Source organism: Manacus candei, unplaced genomic scaffold (genome assembly GCF_025592945.1).
Source record: "Manacus candei isolate 608988 ecotype Guabito, Panama unplaced genomic scaffold, ASM2559294v1 h1tg000024l, whole genome shotgun sequence".
Taxonomy (NCBI): domain Eukaryota; kingdom Metazoa; phylum Chordata; class Aves; order Passeriformes; family Pipridae; genus Manacus; species Manacus candei.
Genome location: NW_026138072.1, coordinates 6,936,368 through 6,957,363, shown reverse-complemented (window position 1 = coordinate 6,957,363; position 20,996 = coordinate 6,936,368). Strand labels below are relative to the sequence as shown.

Here is a 20,996-nt window from a genome sequence, read left to right as displayed (position 1 = left end):
CACGTTTTACTAATTACAGTAGCTACTCTCCAAATAAGCTACTGCGGTAAGGAAGTGGAGTTGATGGATCTGCCACTGCTGCTTTTGGCTGAGAATGTGAGATATAGCAGAGATTATGTTATTATGCATAGTTTGAATAATTCTTAACTGCATTCCTGTTTCTCATTTGAGCAGTAGGTTACTGATGCAGTGTTTGGAGTTACTTTTTTTGTGATGATGTGGTACATCCTTGAAGCACTGAGTATTTATGGATTCATTTGGGGTAAGCTAGGCATGCCAATAAGCATTTTAAAAAAACCCCAAACCTTGTTGTCTCTCCCTGTCATTTTCTGTGTTGATGAATTTTATTCCCATAAATGGTATGTTTTCAGCACTTTTGATTTACTTATTTATTTATTAACTTCCTTTTCTTTCCCTGGCAAAGTCAGTTTGATTATTATTTTTTTCTGTTTCCAGGATCAATAGATGATACTCCAAACTTCTTTGAGTGACTGACTCCTTTATCCTCTCTTTTCAAGTTCTTGCTACTGTCTCTGAACTGTAAAACAAACAAACAAAAAAGCAAGCTAGTTACAACCTATGCATCCTAGTGTAGTTGTTTTTCTTTGATTTCTGTTAATTTATTTCAAAATGTAATTGGGAGCATCATTTGTATTGTATCTCTTAAACAGTGTAATTTTTCTGAGAAAGTTCTTTTGGTTGCCAAATGTTACTACCAGTCCCACAGCTGGAGAGACTTCAGACTACAGTGTAGTTAGTAGGAAAATTCTTACTGTAAATGCATGGAATCATTCTGAAATGTTTCATCTTTTTCCATGAGGAGCAGTGTTTTTAATGCCAAATGAGAGTTTCTAGAAGAATACTAGGCAAAGCAAAACACATTTAACTGCTCTTTACTTAGTTAGTCTAGTCTATTATAAATCTTAATATTGTATCTGGTTCATCTATAGGAAGATAAAAATAGATTAATTAAGTAGTTCTTGTACATGATAAAGTGATTGATTTCTTTTTATTGTATGGTTTTTGTATGTAGCCAGTTTGGCTTTTTTTTTTTATTTTAATTCAGTTAATTTGCGTTTAAATTGATAATACTTGGCTTTAAGTAGGCACCTGGATATTCCTTTTCCATCACATCTCAGAACACATAGAACTGATGGAAAGGTATGTATCTCCTTTGAATAATACAGTCAGCAGTGCCTGTAACAAAAGCAGGGAAAGTTAACTGAAGAGAGAAAAATGAATTTCATAGAACACACAGTATAGAATTAGACAAAATTACAGAATCACAGAATATGCCAAGTTGGAAGGGACCCACAAAGATCGAGTCCAACTCTGAGCCCTGCACAGGACCATCCCCCAGAGTCACACCATGTCACTGAGAGAGTTGTCCAAACACTTCTTGAACTCTGTCAGGCTTGGTGCTCTGACCATTTCCCTGGGCCTAAGATGGAGCCCTGTGGAACCCCACTAGTGACAGGTCACCAGTCTGATGTCACCCCATTCACTATTACCCTCTGTGCTCAACCCATGAGCCAATTGCTTACCCACCACATTTTGTCCAGAAGGATCCTGTGAGAGACAGTATCAAAAGCTTTACTGAAATCCAAAAAGATGACATAAACTGGCTTCCCCCTTCTCATGAAAGGAAATCAGATTTGACAAGCAGGACTTTCTTCTCATGAAGCCAAGCTAGCTTTGACTGATGACTGCATTGTCTTTCAGGTGTTATTCAGTACCTTCCAGAATAATCATCTCCATAACTTTACCAGGTAATGAACCGAGACTAAAAGGCTGGTTCACTTCTACACTATATCCCCATTAAAATCTGTGGAAATTGAATGGGATCTTCCTTGAGTAGTGGTAACTACCTTCTGGTGTTTGCCAGTGCAGTAGTGGCAATTTTCATTCTTGAATGTGCTTCTGAAGAGATGACCTTTGATTTAATTGATGAGGGTACACACTTAGCAAGCAAAAACCCAGGTATACTGGTGACTGCATCTGAATGAATGAAAAGAATCAGAAAGTTTTCAGCTGAAAGGCAGAACATCAAACTTCATCATAAGGCATTGAGTTACATTACGAATGAAGATGGTATCGGTACAGTTTTCCTGAGAAAAGTGGATATAGAATTGCAACTTGGACAGGCTTAAAACTCAGAGTGCTGAGAAAGAGGTGGTGTTAATATGAAGTCACTTGGGTCATCTGAAAGTGAGAACAGTTTTATAATTACATCTGTTTTGACAGAAATCAGATTTGAGTGAGAACACCTTGAAAACCTTGAGAACACCTGACAAAGAACATATTTCTTCATCTTTTTGAAAATTAGTTAATCCTGGCTAGAAAAATCCCACCCTGGTATCACTATAAAACCATTTCTGAGGAAGAGGCTTTTTAGGAAACACTGTAAGTTGTCATAAGAGCAAAAGAGAGCTTTGCCAGAGAAACAGACTTAGAGCAGGAGAAGCACATTTGGTGTGAGACACACAACAGATCTGCTGTCGTCCCCCATCTTATCTTAGCAGAAATGTAGTAATTGCTAAAGAAGAAATCCTTCAAATTCATCCCTCAAAGCAGTAATTCTTGCTGTCAGTCATGATGATAAGAAGGTGGATTGTGTGCCATTGCTGATTTTTTTCTTCCTACTGTTATTAATGCAGTGTTAATGTTACAATGTTAACCTAGTCTTAAGATCTAACACATGTTACCAGAAAGTCTTTAGATGCTTACAGTTTATTATGGATGGGTACAGCAAAAGTGATAAAAATCAAAAAAAAGGTCATATGAATCTTACCATATCTAACACCTCCCCAGCTCAAGAGTGCATTACTGGAATTTGTCTTGAAAAAGTGTGTTTTTCCAGACCACTTTATGGACAACTGGAAACTCTGAAAGAACATTGCAGTTGTTGGAAGATGAAGCAGATTTACTGTGGTTGTGAAGTCAATCTGTATTGACAACGTTACCTATGTCTTTAGTTGTTTATGGATGTGGCAGTTTCTTGTTGATTCTTTAAAACTGAATCTAGTAACAAGCAGTAAGTTAATGTCATCTTTTCTTCCTCCCATATAGGGGATGAAATTCAGTATTTTAAATGTTTTGTAAAGTCTAAGTCACCTCTGTCGTTTAAATCCATTAATATAATTTTATTATTTAAACCGTGTTTCTAGTTAGTGGGGTGAAGGCTTTGATCCAGAATTAAGTTCACTGTGCTTTATTTGGTCATTGTGGTTTTTTTATAAGGCTGAATATCTGCACTCTGATGCAGATATTAAACTTGTCCCTACTGAAGTGTTTCACAGGTGTGTAGAACCAGAGGAAGAATCATAATTACTGAAATAATCAAAAAGCACTTGTGCTTGTAAAACCATTTTATTGATAGTAAAATGCACAGAGTAGAGTTTGAATTTATTAATGATAGTTGCAATTAAATTCAGTACACGTGGTTCTTAATGTAACATCGCAGCAATTTGGTACAGCTTGCACAGATATCTTAAACTTGAGGCAACGTATATCGTGTTTTGTGACAATAGTTTTTGAAATATACAGGGCCTCAAGGGCAAGAGTCTCTGGTCCATTAAATCTGCTTTGTATTACTGCAATGGAATAACACAGTCCTAAAACGAGCCCAACTTGAACTGGCCAGAGGAGAATTCCATGTAGCATAAGGGCAAAAGCGCACAGTGGTGTCCTCTGGGACAGGGCTGGTGACTGAAAGCCATGCCGAGTGGAAGCAAAGACATCTTTTTCTCTTTTTAATGCCCCAGGTGCTTGCTTGCTAAGTAGGTGATCTGAAGGTCCTGACCCTGCTAAATTTTATCTTAAGCAGTCCGCATGTGTTGGATGCTGGGCAGCGGAACTAGGACAGACAGGTCTTTTGGGTCTTCAGTTGAGGCTTTCAGAAAGGAAACGCTGTAATGCCAGTTGTTGCGGGTCACTTGCAGTTTAACTGAGATCTGAGCCAAAGTGTTGCAACCCTTAAGAACTCGGTGATTTTTGGTTGAGGTTCATCCTCATTTCAATGGCTGTGAGTAAAACAGCTAGGTAACAGGGTAGAAGTGGCATCTTTAGGTTTTTAGAATGGATGGTGTTTATATACCTCGGAAATAAATGATTTCTCTAATCTAAGCTATTGGCTAGCCCCATGTAGAGCTTGTTTATGCTTTTCGCAACTGTTTTGTGTAGATCCAGTTGTGGAGCTGTGCTGTACTATTACAAAGCTAGCATCAGGTTAGTGAGCCTTGTCTGGAGCGAGAAGGCCTGTACTGACACAGCTGATAATCTATTAATTCCTTCAGGCTGTGAAAAAATCTTTGAGGCAGGTGAGTCCTAAGTGAAACTAGAAAAATCATGTAGGAACTGTAATAATTCAGGCTGATCTGAGACAGAAAAAGAAGCTTCTGTTTACTACATTTCAGATTCTTTTTTTTTCTTGGAGACACTCCAGCTGGAGAAGCATGAGAGAAGTGACCTTTAATTTTAATATCATTTCTATGACATATAAGAAAAATGAGGATAGAGATCTTATCCAGGAAGGACATTTCTTTTATTTCTGTCCTTCATTTGTTTATATGTATATTGTTTTAAAATCCAGCCTTAGAAATAAAATGTTTTCTAAATCATCCTGTATGAATTACATACTTAAGGTTTTGCTTATTTTTTACTTCATATGGGGTGATCTTGGCAGTTTTTAACATCTTTGTCAATAATCTTATTCTGCAGTCAGAAGTAATGTTTCAGTATGGCTTGTGTGAGAATGCGCCAAGAGATTAACGTGACTTCAGGTGTCTACAGAAGGCAGTATCTGTCATTTGCTGTGCTGTTATAATGGTGAACTACAACCAAAACAACCTGATTAAACAAAACAAAAAAAAATCTGATTAATAGGAAACAAATTAAAAGTACATATTGCAACGCAAACCCATGGATAATTCTTGCTTATACATTTTGGCAGTTTTTCCACAAGCATTGTCTGCTGCAGTATGACAGTGCCTAGCATTACAAGTAAATTTTTGTGTTAGAAATTGAACACAATGACATTGTAAATATTCAAGGAAAAAATACCAAGGGAAGTACATGGGTTCTAACTTGCAGTTACATTTTGTTCCTGATGAGTGTGGCATTTTAAATTTAGGGGAATTAGCTTTATAATGCAATACTGTGTGCAGGTGTAACTGTTCTTGTGTATATAAGCTTATGTCATGCTAAAAGGTGTTGTTTTAAAATGCAGATTCTGAACAGTTGCTGGAACTTCCTAGGAAGTACCAGAATTTGTTACCAAGGTCCCTAATTCTGCTCTCCTTTGCCTTTGCGTTGTGATCTCTAATTGCATTGTTTCACACTATTTTTTCCTGCCTCATTCAGTGAACAGGATAGGCGGTGCTCAGGAATTGAGTAGCTACTTGATATCTTAGGCCTTATCATTCATTTAGCAGCCCTGGCTTTATTTACTGCACACCATTTAAAATTCTCTAAAGAATACATAATTATTTATTCCCCTATGACCTTTTCTAGGATGCCTGGCTGAACTATTTTTGTCCATTTGATTGTATTTTCATACATGTTTTCTGATCAATACCTATAACTTTACTTTCTTTGCTGTGTGAAATAATTGTGTGTGCACACTTACACAGAGTTCATGTACGTATCTACTTTTGGAAGAGTTTTGCAATTATTCCCTTTGATAACTTATTGAATGGAAACTGAGTAGAAACTTTACAACATCCTTTTTTGAGGTTACTGTAAATAAATATAAAAGAATGCAGTAAAAGGAGTAAATGCATCCGTCCATATAACTTGAACCATTCTCATATGCAACCTTGTCTTTCATGATGCTCTTCAACTTCACATGTATCTTGACTGTATGACCTCTATGTCAGACAAGTTGTCCCTTTGTTTGAATGTAGTTGATATCCCCTGCTGGGCATGATTGCAAAGACAACTTAACTAATTAGCTTTCAGAATATAAGTTCATGTGAGAAATAAAAAAAAGGAGGGTGGTGGAACACTGCAGCAGATTGCTTGGAGAGGTTTTGGAGTGTCCATCTTTACAGATGTTCAAATCCCAACTGGATGTAATTTTGAGTACCCTGTTGCAATAGGCCCTGCTGTGAACAGGTTAGACCAGAGGATCTCCAGAGGATCTTCCAGCCTCAGCTATTCTGTGATTTATACAACAGAAGATAATCTACTTGTGGGTGTATATATTTTACTTGTTTCTGATGGGCAAAACTTTATGGATCTCATGGCTTTCTTCCATGCTAAAATAACAGTAAAATGTTTGTTTGTAATTCCCATTTGACATTGAGGTATCTGACCAGTCACATAAAAAGTAGTTAGTTGTTAATTGTTCTCAGCAAGAGTTTTAGAAATGTTTAACAACAGTGTTTCTGTTGTTATGCTAGTACTTTGTAGAAGATTGTAATCAATTATAATTATTTATAGTGGACAAAACTGTTATGTACTTCAGCTTTTTTGTCTTAAAGAACATAGTATAGAAAGCTTGGTGGTGATGGTCATCTATTTAGCTTGTGATCCTGTTGTTAACAAGTTTTGCAAATGATCAGTGTTAGAAAGAACTTAGTATATCTTTGTCACTGACTCTTGGAAATTTTAGTAGTGTTACCAGTGCATCATAGCTGACTGTAAGGCTTTTCCATAATATCTGTTGCCTGAAATATTTTAGTATTGCTGCTACAAAAAGGCCTAGACTTTTCCAATTGCTAATGATAATATTTCAAATAAGAGTAGAAGATGGTACATGTAAAATATATATCATCTTTTATTGTTGTCACAACACGTCTTCTGTCTCTCTGCTACTAGTGGGATGACAGGATTACAGTACTTTTCTTAAAAAGGCCACTTCCAATTGAAATGTTTTATTCCTAATACACTGTAACTTTTTTTTCTGTTGCAGAAAGAGTTGAGCCTTCCAAGAAGAGGAAGTTTGTAAGTATATAAAGTTTTTCTGTATTGTGCTCACAGTGTAGTACATGGTTTTTATGATTTTAGAGTGGGCTAGTCTTCTTCTCTGGACAGTTAAAATGGAGGTTAAGTGTGATGTTTGATCTGCCTTAGAATACCTGGAAAGAAATGAAGATTGTAAATGAAAACCTGAGGATTGTGCAGTCACCTTTTTATGCCTGTCTTTTAGAGGAGCTATGTGAGGGATTTTCAAAGTGACAAAAAGTTCTTACGTTCAAGTTTTTGTTTCGTATTGAAGATTTTTCTTGTTAAAAATCAAGGAAAAAATCTGATTTCTTTATGGATGATATCAAATACATGTATCATGAAAGTAGAACTGTTTCCTTAAGAAATTCTGTGAACAGTCCTGTGGATGAAAAGGTAGGAACAAAGAATAGATGAGTTCTACTGAACGTATAGGATTGTTAAGCTACTGTTTTGATTATGGAAGTAAAGACTGTATATTCTTGTATAAATTGTTACTTAGTTATGATAATATGTATTCCGATACTGAGTTTAATTTTATCTGTACAATTTCTGTACCTTGGATTTGATTTTCCAGTAGTTTTGAGCTGTTTGGTTTGAAAGCGTGTATTTTTTATTTGTATGTCTTATTTTCTTGTTTTCTATTAGTAATTTGTTGAGAAAGTATTGGGCTATGAACATAACAACATGTCTTAAGAAACAAACTCTGTTCACTTACTGCTTTCTTTCAAAAGTGCTTTAGTACTACAAGACAATCTCTGTACGTGAATAAGCTTGTGTTAGTGTGACAACACATTGTGAACAAAACGCTAAGCTCTGGCACAAGGGGCTAGTTACTCAGTTTCAACTTGATATTTCTGTGTAGCTTTTGGTGATAGTAAGGTTAGGTATGTGAATAACTGAAACTAACTGCTGGGAAAGTGGATTTAAGTGCTCTGCTGTTCTGACTTAAATGGCATACTAGAAGTCTGTACTTCATAGGATATCTACTGTCTAGGAAAAGACTTGTGTTTTAGGTTCTGATGCATAAGAAATCTTAGACAATAAGCAAACCTATTAATTAGGAAAAATCAAGAAAATATAAAACTAATTTCACATCAAATATTTGATTATTGGAATGACAGAGTGAAAAAACCGTTAAGGAAAATGGTTTTTGGTGCCTTCTTTTGGTGTCCTTGGTACTTTATAGTAACCTGAAACTGTTGTGTGGGCAGAAGACAGACTCTTTTAAAGTTAATGGCTAAACTGTTGACTTCAGCCAGAGCAGAAAGTGGCTCTTGAAACTTGACCTTGCTTACTCTTGCTAGGATGTTTGACATTGAATCTTATTAGATATTTTTCTCTGAGTTTGAAAAATGACTGCAGTGTAGTCACCTCAATTGCATTCACATACATATTTTTGTGGCTGATCACAGAAGGCTGATCACCTTCTGTAACGTTGCTGAGACTTTATTAAAGTATAGTAAAGAAATAGTCCCTTGTCAGCATAATCATATCTAGTTATTAAAGTGCTTAGGTTTCCGCAGATGGTATTTTTAAGTATCTTTGATACTGCTGTCTTGTTTAACAGGGCTCACAGTGCTGAGGTTAACAATGGCTGTGGCATCAGAGATGGTGTGCATGGGCCATGTTGGCTGCTGTATTTGCACGTTTTATGCATGTTGACACGAAGACTGAATTTCAAAATGTGAAAAGTCCTATGTTTTCATTGTGAAAAACATCTAGAGGTCCTGAATGGCTCCAGGGAGGCACAACACACTGTATTCTGGAGCTTCAGAGCCAGTGGCATGCCAAGGATGCAGCTTTAGGCAGGACAAGGAGAGCTGATTCAGGGGTAAGCAACCTTAGCATAGTTTGCATAAACAGAGATAAAGGTGGTGGTTGAGAAAGAAGTGAGGTTTTCCATGCTCAGAGCATGCCCTGGCTGTGCTGGCACAAGTGGTCCAGTGGACACAGGCAGAACTGATCCTGGTTCATGCAGGTTCTTCAGCATGTTTAACTGCCCAGCTGCACAAATGCCCTTCTGGCAGCGGGTTGTGATGGCATGGAGGCAAAATGAATATCTGGGAGCTTTCTCTCAGGCTGTCTCCACTAGCAAAACTGACTTTATATAAGCTTAACATGATTGTAAATCTGCACAGCTGTTAGTATCCCACTTTCAAGTCCATTAGAAAATTATACTGAAGTACATTTTTACGCACTGCCACTGTGGAGATGGATTATTTATATCTTGTTAGATATTTTTACTGATTTGTTATTTTCACCAAACACTTCCAGATACCAAGGAAGACATTTATGTTTAGTGTTAAACCAGACTCAGAAATACAGATTTAATTTGATCAGAATTAAGTGTTGCTGTTGTCTGTCTATGAAGCATGCAAATTCTCTGATGAACCAGGTTATGTCTGATAACATCTACAAATCACTATGCTTTAGACATTCAGAGTGTATCTAGCTGAAGTAGGTAGCCAGAGATGATCTCTCAGTGCATGGTGTGAGTTAAAGCAGATGAGTTTCCATCACTGAATTAAGACATGAGTGATCCTTATCCTGATTTGTTTCCTTACCATACCCACAGAGTTCAGCAAAATAAAAACAGGAGAGAGACAGGGCATGAACTCAAAGGTTGTGGCACAAAAATTAAACTTAGCTTTGAGTAGGTACATTCTGGTTTAAAATGCTCTTCTCCTAAAAACAAATTAAATGGGCTTCTCTGAGGTGGAGAGGAGCTGTCAGAAACAGAAACACATAAAAGAAATGAGTGACTAGAGGCAGTTTCTCCTTTATTTAGAGCTTCCATGGTTAAAGTACCTGACCTAGAAGTAAAATACCTGACTTTTCCAGACTAAATCTGTTCTCTTTCTGTCACTGGGTATCTGTCGAAAGGGTCCCGGTCCAAGGGGGGAAGAAGACGCACAACACACACGAGGATCGTGAGACAAAGGGATGTCTGCCTGCTCAGAGCAGCAGGCAGCCTTTTACTAGATTTTCCTACCTCTACTTTCTCACACACATAACACAAACATCTTTCTACAAAAATACTAAGGAATGTGCACCTGCACACAGCTCAAGGCTGTGTCCATGGGGATTATCTGGTTGGCTTCACTGCTCCCATGAAAGACGGCCTAACACTCCACAATACTCCAAAGTCCTCAGACTTCAGCTGTGGGGCTGTGACTTCCCCCCACATCGTGCTGTCCAACTCTCAGGGCCACTTCCATGGGAATATGCAGCCACCTCCACCTTTCTCAGGGGGATGATCTTACTCCCCTCAATGCCTCCAGCTCTTCCGCTTCCAGGGGGCCCAGGGGTTCCATGGGCCTGCCATCTCCCCCCACATCTTTCTGTCTTCTTTTGTTAATTTTTTTCAATTTCAGTTTAATTTGGAGAGGACCTCTTTTATGTATTTATTTTTGCTGCATCTGTCCTTCTGACATTTCTGAAAATAATTTCAGTAATTATAAAATATGGACTCAGGTTCAGTACCAGCACTTATGTAATCTGCTTGCTCCTGTGGAAATGTCAAAGTTGTTCACAGAATTTTCATTAAACTAATTTATACGTTACAGTGAAACAGCTGATATCCTTGGATAACAGCAACATAAGATTGTGACCAGCTAAGAATTCAAGAGGAACACTAGTTAAAGCCACTTCTTGCTTAGGCACTTGATTAAATAAGTTTCAAGAAAGTTACAAACAGTTTCATAAGCAAGTTTTTTATCAGTGAAAAATACGGACTGTCAGTTCCCCTTAGGGAAAAAGTGGGAATGATCCATTGAGTGGAATGAAATTATGAGATCGTGCCTACAATGCTTAAGAAAAACAAAGAGAAGAGCTCTAAGGCTCTAAGGACAAAACTGGCATTTGATTGACAGTTTCTGTGTGCACATAGATTTCTATATAATAAAAAATTGGATATGTTTATAGGTGACCTGTTATCTTAAATTTGGAGAATGGCATAGATTAAATATTGTTGCCAAGTAATGAATTTCTCTGTTCTAATATGGATGGATTGTGCCCTGAGAGATACATTCCATAGCCCATGTTTGATTCTTAAAATGCGTATTTAGTGTTGTTACCAGCATTATTTCTGTCCTTACCTTTTGGGGGTTTTCTACTGCTGTCACTGAGTTGAATTTTTTTTCCCCTGCATCTCTTGGGTTCCTTGTGATTGACAAAGAAAAATTTGATTATGTCTTTTATATGATTTAGGAGCCAACAGTTGCTGTGACATGATTCTTTTCCCTCACAATCTTGCTTACTTCAGCCTCCATACATGTTTTTGCAAGTCTGCTGCCCCTTGTCTGTGTTTCCTTCTTTTAGAGTTGTATTGGGCTAACAGGTAGAGTAGCGGAATGTACAGTGTGCTGGGTAGCCTTGTTGCCACCTTCCTGTTGTCAGTCAGTGTAGAGTCTTCTGCAGATAAGTCGTCTGTGCTGTGGAGAGCACAGGCCTGATTTCGGTGTAAACAACACATCCCTTGGTATTTTATTGCTGTTAGTTGTGTCCTTGGCTATCAGTATAGGTCATTCTGTTTAATCTTGTTTTGATGGGTCTTTTTGGTGCTTGCACACATAAATTTGCATCCCTGCTTCATTTACACCAATATTAATATTATTACTTGTATCTGCAGTTGTCTCTTAACTCAGATTTTACTAGTATATGTGTGGATTTTATACAGTTATGTCCTCTATGATTTATCACATCACATGTTAGAGAAAGGAATGCTCTATTTCAATGTAATTCATCGTGTCCCTTTTCAGTGAAAGATTACATATACTACTTGTGAGTATTTTAAAGCTTTGTGGTACCCTTTAACTATTAAATTCATGCTCATCTGTGTGTGTGCATGCACACAGCCTTTATCTATACATGAAAAAAAAGTCAGATGGTGCTGGTGATGACTTTTTTTGTGTATTTGAAAACTATTCAAATACATAACAAAATTTTTCAAATAGCAATCTCCCTGGAGGATTGATGCCTAGAAAATGAGGTGGTCATGCTTTAAAGCTTAATTGTATAACGTGGTATTTATCTGCTGTTGTTCTATGAGTGCTGTGGTATCTAAGTAATGTAAAGTGACCAGATACTGTGCTTCTCCACAGCACACTGAGTGTGCTGTGCCCTGTTGGAATTTTGTTTCAGCTACTTAGGCAAAGACAGGACAGGGTCAAGAATGAAAAATAATCTTAAGTAGTTCTTTATCAAAACTCTGATCAGACTTAAGCCACAGGGAAAAAGCAAAATTAAATCAGCCTATAGGGTCAAGCCATAGTTCTGTAGGCATGTTGCAGAATTTCAGGATGGGGGTGTCACATGATGCTTGGTGGAAGCAAAGAGAATTAAGTATCTGGGTGCCTACATGCTTTGCCTAAATTGAAAAATGTTCATGCAGTACAATAGTTTAAAATATTTTTATACATGCAAATAATTATTTTATAGCACGAGGTTCAACCTGGTTTGAGGGACAGATCTCGTCGCTAGTGGATTGCTGGTGATGTGAAAACAGGTGCCAAGGTGCTAAAATAACTGAATCTCTACAAAGAAATAGCAGTAAAAATCTTACCAGTTCACTACTAAAACTTGAACAGTCAATCAGGCAAAACAAGGCAAGAAAAGAGTAATGGATGGAGGTCTGACAAATTGGCTATCCTGCTGTTCCCCACGTGTCAGTCCCATGCTCCCCTGAGCAGCCTTTTCTGCTTGCGGACTTTTTCACTGAACTGCTCCCTCTGTGTCTTTGGGTTCTGTTCTTGTATCCTGCATTACTTGTTGAACCAGCAGTTTGTGGTGTTTGCAGTGTTTCTGTGTGCACAGAAGCAGCAAAGGATATATAGCAAGAGCATATAGAAAGTGGTAGGGGAGTTTAATGGCTGGAAATGTGAGCTGCTGAGGCAAGGGAGTAGTGATGTTTGAACAGCAGGGTGGGGTCTAGGGGTAACTTATTTTATGAATGAGGTAACTGTGTGGTTCAGTTCTGACTGTCAGTGGCAAATGTGATAGATGCATATTAACATTCTTAAGTTAGCATTGGCTGTGTCCTCTTGTTTGTTTTGTGAACAGACATTGCACTGCCAGCGTGTAAAATTCTTTCTCTTTGATTTTATTCTGCAAAATTGTATCACATACACAAAAAGAACAAATGACCATATAACCACTTGTTTTATTCTGCTACCTAAGAAAGTATTTATGCATTGAGAAAGCTGGCAGAAGAACATTGTGGCTAATCACTGCTAGTCAACACAGCTTGAATTTTTAATAGTAAACCTTGAAAATCTGATATACTGAAACAGCATCTTGTACACTCTTTTTTCCCCCAGTGCCATTAATTTCGGGAAGTCCAGTTTTAAGTTAAGTAATGTCTGAAATTTGTCGAAAAGAATTGTCACAAAGGAGTTGTCCTCACGAATTGCAAGATATAGGCTGCATTATGCTGTATTGATGAATTGATTTTTTTTTGCATTGATGCTACAAAGATTTGAATAATTTCTTAACCTACAGAGAGGTCTTTTTGAGGCTGTGCAATTTCTTGCTTGCAGACATTTAGCTTCTGTAGGATTGGGGCCATGATTGGGCTCTGGGCAGATTACATGCTGGCTTGATGAACCTGTGCTCTGCTTAACGAATTGTAATGAGAAGTTGTTTTTTTTTTTGTTTGCTTGTTTATTTGTTCGTTTGGTTGTTTTTTTTGGTGGAGGTTAACAGTGAGGCAGAGACTACAAATAAATGTTTGGTTTTACCTTAAGAAAAGAGGCACTCTTTATTTGTTCCTGTAGTAGCAGTAATATGACCTGTATTCTAATGCCGAACATTAGAAATCTGCCTGCCCTGCATCTGCTGTCATGCATTCTGGCATTACTGATTTTCCCTTTGAAACTTGCAGTGTTACTGCCATTCCATTATATAAAGTAGAGGCTGACTTTCTACAGATGTCATGAGTGAAGATCATGAAATCCCAATGAGCCACTTCTGTTTTGTCTCAGAGGAGGAGGGAAGTCTTCTTTCCCCTCCCTCTTTCCTATGAAAAACAAACTTGAACATTTTTTACTACTGTCAGTATTCTAAACCAGTATTGTTGCTTATCATAATGGACATTAGTATATTTGTTATCTGCAGTTATGTGTCCATAGAGAGAAGTTTTAAAGCAGGCAGATGACAGTGCGGCAGCAGGGTCTCTGTTGCCTGCTCTACAGCTAAGTTGGCTATTTCTTTCTTTCCCCCCCCCCTTTTTTTTTTTTTTTTTTGTGAACATACGGTGTTATGTTTGTGGCTGTGGCCATTTTTGCATCTACTACCAGTTCTGTCTCTGCCTAAAACGTCTGGGCCCTGTTAACGTTCCTCCATTGTAGTATCTGCCTCCCTTCTCCATGGGAGTTATGGGTCATGTGAATGGACTTCTTGACACATTTCTGTTTTACTGGAGGTTTTCCATCTCTTTGTATTTTCAGCCTCTATGTAAAGCCATGCACCTTACCTGCAGATATGTTCTCTGAGGAAGAGAAGTTGAGACCTGGGACAGGGATCCTGAGCCAGGTTTAGGCTTGCAGAACTCGTTCATTTGGATGTAGTTTTCGTATGGAGATAGGCATACCAAGAATCTGTTTGCCAAATGCTTTGTGTATGGGAGGATGGTGGTGGCTCTTGGGACTAAATTGAGGGGCAGGCAGCATGTGCAGTACTTAGGGCGGGGTTGATGGCTCAGTGAGAGACTGGAGCTTGCAGAAACAGAATAGGTTACTTCAGCCAAAAGTCTGGGCAGCAGGAAGGTGGGTGGCTTCTGTGGCAGGCTAAAAAGGAAAGGGGGGATGGATGGTAGCAGGATGGCAGTAGGTTTGGAGAAGGAAAATGTTGCTTTGACATGATACCATTCTGTTCCATAAGAGCTAATCAAGGAGTTCTGCCTCTGTGTAGTCTTTAAAGAATTTTTGCTCATTGAGTTGTGGCAGCAGCCAACCTGGCATTAGCACACATTCCTGCTATCTATGTGCTCTTCTCTGCCATCTCTGTCCTCTTGCCCTTTCTCCCAAATATTGTAGGGTTTCTGCTTCTCTACCGTATTTTTTCCTAGCCACCTAGTCAAGCTTAGATCTGTGAAGTTCAACAGGGTGTGTTGTGACAGCTCTCACAGGCATGTGAAAAGGTGAAAAAGTGTGCTGAGGATAAGTGGATCCATATTATTGTCATGCTTGCCTGAAAAGGGTGGCAGATAAACTGCTACGGGAAGCAAATGACTCTAAAAGGCTGACACAGGTTTTTGGAGTTTCTTACTTTATATTTCATTGTGTGTTGACTGCAACAGTGCAAGAGGCAGTGTAATTGCATATAATCATATTTCCTCATATCCCAGCGGCTTCGCTCATGAATGTTTAGTGTGGCCATGCCCCTAGGCAGTGAAGGCAAGCATGGTATTTGAGACAAACATGCTATTCCAGGTGTCTGTGACATGGGGCTGAGCATGCTGCTGGAAACAAGCTCCTGCTGTTCTAGCCTGAATGGAAGAACTCTCCTGTGGCTTTGTAAAAGTTGTACAGGGAACATAGACGTTGGGAATGTTTTTTCCCCTCTGCTATGTGGTACTATTTTGCAGTCAGGTGACTAGACTTATATCTCACTTCAACACAGCATGTAATAGAAACAAGATTAAACCAGGCATATTCTACATTCATGTGTAGGTATGGCCTTGAGACCCAGCCTCAACTGCTCTGTGATTCTTCTTAATATCAAGATGCTACTGAAAATTAATTTCTATAGATCATTGTCATATTTTGTGAGAATACTTCTCTCCTAGATACTGCTATGAGACACTTAAAATGTTTTAATTTACATTTAAAAGTATGGCTGTTTCTATGGTTGAAATGCCTGTCAGAAGAACCAAGAATATATTTGTGTAGATCTAAATCCAGAAAGCTTTTATATTAGTGCTCTATAAGTCAGAACTTTGTTGGCTTTTTTTTTAAGCCAAGTTTTACCAGTAAGCCGTACCAGCAAATCTGTCTTGGTGGGGTGAGGGCATGGGGTGGAGAGATCGTCATTTTTGAGAACCTTTAACTATATTGCTTATAGGGTAGAAACACTAACCAGGAAATTGCACTGGGCTGCAGATGTAATAAATCTGGTTGACTGGTTTTAGTCATTATTTTTCATTAGTGACCTAGGTGATGGAATAGATGGTGTTTATTAAGTTTGCAGCAGGCAACAAGCTGAGAAGAATGCAAATATATTGAAGAACAGTATGGGGTTTCAAAATCATTCTGACAACCTGGAGAAATTATACCAAGTAAAATAGAACAGCCCAGAAAATAATCTGATTTTCAAGTGCAAGATAGTTGGATAAGTGTCAGTTTGCAGAAGAGGATCTGTGATAATCTACAGTGTGATGCTGATGGGGGTCAGTGGGTACATCGTGCTGGGAAGCAGATATTTTGAGCTGCAAAACATGCATCATTATTCTTTCCCACACAGAATTTATAAGGTCTTTTATTGGAGTTCTGTGTGTTGAGATGGATCAGCTGAGAGGAAATGACAGCTATCAACTGGTTTGAAAATTTGACATGGTATATGGAAAAATATTTACCAAGCTAGGGTTATTTACTCCAGAGAATGAAAGGCTGAGGGATGTTCGTGAAAATCTTCCAGTGTCTGGAACATCTGCTGTGAGTTGGAAGTAAAAGTGTTTTGTGTGTTCTTGGGGTGTACAGCAAGACATAATGTGTTTAAGTTGGAACAAGGGGGATTTACCTTGGAAACTGTTGAAGGCCTTAGCATCTCTCAACAGTGAAGCAGAGGAGTTGTGGAATCGCTATCAGCTTTTAAGAACAGATGAAACAAACACCTGACTGGAGCAATAAGGGTAATATAGGTATAATAGACCTCTTTGGGGGAAGGAAAATATGATCTCTTGACTTCCTTCTAGCTTTCTTTATAATCTGTCATTATGTCCGTGGGATTATTTGCCCAAACTTTCTGCTGAAGCTTGATGCCATATTTTACGTATCTGCTTTCATGGAAGAAAATACTGTCTCGTAACAGACATTATTCATTTATACTTGTCTGAAACGACAGGATTTCCTGTGGAAATGTGTGTAGGGCTTCACGTAAGCATAAGACAGGTCAAAAAAAGACTCAAGCTTCAAGCTTCTTGAGTTTTTTTTTTTTTTGTAAGAGACTGATGGCTCTCTTTCTGCTGCTCACCTCCGCTCAGAGCGCTTGCCTGCCTCCAAGGGAACTAGAAGGTGAATTTAAAAAAAAAATAATTGAGCATACTTGTGTAGCCTGCAGAAGCTTCTGCAGGCGTACCTGTATTTGTGTGCATGATAGGGCCTTAATAAAGAATCAGCTATCAATCAGCCAAAACAGAGCTTGGTAACTCTGTACATACATACCTATTAGTTGTTGATAGATGGGTGTAGAGTTTGGGGAAAATGCAGCTGCAGGCTGGATAATGGAATCATAGAATTTCCTATTTGTCCTTTAACTTTTTGAAGAAGATTTATAGATACCATAATGGTCTTGGAAAACTATTCAGTAGAGGATTTTTATGTTTTCAAGGTTTTTTTATGTTTTTATTCTTTTGATGAAAAATAAATATAGGAAAGTTAAATGCCATCAATTAGCACTGAAAAATAGCTTAAATAAAGATGAGATAAACAAATGCTCATTTAGAGCCTGGGTTTGGGTTGTGTAAAAAGGATCTTAAATGTTAGAAAATAACTGTTTAAACTCTGTAATATAGAACTCTTCAAAAATTAGATCTATTTTTGCCTCTGATTTTTTTAATGCTACCTTTTTTGTGTTGAAAGGTGGTGCAGATTGGGACCATAATTATTATTAATGTGTAATTTCTCAAGCTTTTTACAGTTTTAGTATTAGCTTGAAGTCTGCTGATACAAGCCTTTATTAGTAGAGATATTTTTATTGCTTTTTAATTTTTTTAATTTTTTTTTTTATTCTTATAGTATGTGAAATATGATAGGAAGTTGTCTTTAAATCTGAAATAGTTACTCTGGGAGTTTTCCATTAAAAAAATTTTGTCAAAGGGTGTGCTGTTTTATTGATTGAGCTTTTGATTTTGTATGGAATGTTATTTTTGAGCGTTCACAGGCAGATACAAAATGATGCTGCCTAGTTAAAGGAGATGGGAAACTGCTTGGTGGAATACAAGGAAGGCTATTTAACACGTCTTTGGATGGCACCTCTTGCTGGTGTCATCTATGGTAATAATTCAAATGATGTTTAGACAAAAAATAGACAAGTACCAGTCACATCAGTCCCACTTTAACTCACAGTCACCTGTTTGCACATACAAGGAGGTTGTCCTGGCTCTAGGGAAAATATAAGAACTGTCTATTGAAACTCTCTGTGGAAGAATGGGAGTGTGTGGTGATGTGGAGAGATTTTGCCACATCTTGGCTGGTGCACGTTTATTGATTGCTTTTGTCTGCAGTGTTTTAGGATTAGTGGATTTAATTAAGATGTTCAATGTGACAGCCGGTTACTGGGTTAACTTACCAGAGATCTACACAGCAATTCTGTTATTTTTATTGGTTAATTAACATTGCTAAAATACACATTCCTTTGCTCCATTCCATTGTTTAGTAATACAAACAATACCACAGAGCTATCACCAGAATATGCAACCAATTTATAGAAAGTTATTAAAATACATTTGAATTTAATAGAGTGCTTTTTAAAACTATAATTTAAAAACAAATCCCTTACAGAATAGTAAGAGTTACAGCTCTAAACAGACTCTGGCAAAGTAGGCAAGACCTCTTGGGCTTTTACTGGGTACTCCAGTGACGCATTATTAAAATACATTATTGAAAATTGCTTACTGGTGTCAGATTTATGGATATGCCTGTAAATGTCAGTACATCCACAATGTTGAAACGTAACAGAACTTAAGGCTAGAAGGGTTATCTAGTATGACTTTCTGTCGTGGGATACCAAACAGTCATCCCCCTAACATGGGAGTTTATAGTGCTGTGGACTGGCTTGTATTGAACACTGATAACCCAGGACCATATAGGTTCTACCAAGGTCTGCCCTCTGCCCTGCAGTGACAAGTAATTTATTTCTGCATGCCATGCTAAGCCCATCATGTAAACTGAGCTCTTGGTTGTGGGCAAGTGCAAACACGTTCTGTCATTTCATCCACTTCCTTCCTTCCCCAGTGAAGCAAACAGGACAGCCCCTCTCCTTTTCCTTATGTAATCTGACCAAGATGAAATATTCCTTGCAATTGCAAATTGGGCAATTATTTTGAGTTTGAGCATATGAGCGAGACATACCAGGCAGGGATCTAAGGAAAAGGATTCCTTTTACTATCTGGTGTTGCTTCCTTAGCTGTGACCTATCTCAAATACTTCTGGGGAAAGTCATAAATAGCCAAACAACCCTGAACAAACTCGCAGTTAGACATCGATATGAAGAATATTTTATTTTTAGCAGAGAGCTAAAGCTAAAACATGAGATTTGCTTTACATGCATTGCATTGGTCAGTCTGTTGACTTCAGCCAGAGGTAACAAACTAGTAGATTCATATTTCAGACTTCTTTTGTATGTAGTTAATAATGTGCCCAGGCGTGCTCTGTTGAAAGAATGCAGAAAGAGGCTGTGTGTGTTCTTTCATCCCATTTCTTTCGTGCTATGTTTTGTGTCTCAGTGATGCCAAGAAGCAGTGTTGCAGTCAACTGCTTCGGTATCATTCCAGTTAGAACTTCTTTATAAACTACAGTGTTACCAATGAACCAGAATCTCTGAATTGAGATGCTAAACAGATTAGATGATAGAAATTTCAGATTAATCAGAAATGCAGATCTTTGGTTTAAGAATTATGACAGAAAGGTATCTGTTGTCATTATCCTTTGAGAGTTGACTACTAACCCTTGAGTACCTTTGGAAAACATTAGCCAAGAGTGCATGCAGAAAAAAAGCATGCATTGACTTGTTTATTATCTTAATGTAATTGTTGTTAAATGTTAGAGACTAATGAAAGCCAGTGGCACCTCCACTGTTAATGGTATTATTGTTTTACCATTATTTAAGAGGAAAAAGGAAGCATAGCCAACATCTGCAGAAGAGGGGTACCTTGAAAGCACAGAATATTAATAACTGTGCAGTGGAAGAAAAATCTTTCTGGTTTGTGTTTCAACGACATAAACATTCTGCTGTGCTTTGCGGGTTTTGCTTGATTTTTACCAGATATCTGTGATTGCTAAACAGGGAGACCTCAGTAAGGACTTAAATGAATAACTTGAGCCATTTATTGTTACATTTCACTTTTTAAATTTGCTTTTCAGCTCTTGAACTAGCTAAGAGGAGACCAGGGTTTACATTTGCAGGGCAATACAATTCTTACAGTTCTTCAATGCTGTTAGTGAATTTTTGTTTTAGATTCTTTCCAAATGAGACATTTTCTCTATTGAAGTCATGTCAATAAATTTGCCAGTATGTTCAAGTTAATCTAGATTTATCTTTTGTAGTACAGTAGGCCTCCTTTTTAACTTCTGCTTGCTTCCTCAACTCTGTGTTGGTGAGATGGTATCTAAGCAGTCCAAAATTAAGAGAAAACAGTTGTTTTGATCAAATTCGAAGTCAGCTTTTACTTGCAAGGCTTCATCTAATTAAATCGCTGCTGGTTTTTGCTCCCACATGCATGAAGCAGTTCCCATTTACTCCTGCAAAAACTGTAAGATTGTAACAATGAGAAGAATTTGATCTTTTACTATGTATTCATCTCTCTTTTTCAGTAAATCATGATTTTCTAAGCTTCAGGCAAAATGTATAGTAGAAGAATTTTCAATGTCAATTTATAGCTCAATCTCAGTTTAGAATAATTTACGATTAATGCGATGGGAAGTGCTTGCAGAAATTAGCTCAGGAGAAAGGTTGATTTACTGTGGTCCTAAAATAGCCCTTAGGTGCAGTTGTTTATGTTTAACTGGCTGTACACAACTTCCAGTCCAATTCAGTTTCCTTTATAGACAAGACAAGCTGACCGTGTTGCCCTCCTGCAGGTAAAATGCACGAAATACCTAACTATCATGTTT

At 37.8% G+C, this 20,996-nt stretch overlaps 1 protein-coding gene across 2 annotated transcripts in view; it reads left to right on the top strand.

Annotated features, from left to right (window-relative positions):
* Positions 1–20,996, top strand: part of MAST4 (microtubule associated serine/threonine kinase family member 4) — a 292,441-nt gene that overhangs the window by 137,313 nt on the left and 134,132 nt on the right. For both annotated transcript variants that reach the window (XM_051788337.1, XM_051788338.1), the window contains one exon: positions 6,914–6,945. In XM_051788337.1, coding sequence (XP_051644297.1) covers positions 6,914–6,945 — 32 coding nt within the window. The remainder of the gene's footprint in view (positions 1–6,913; positions 6,946–20,996) is intronic.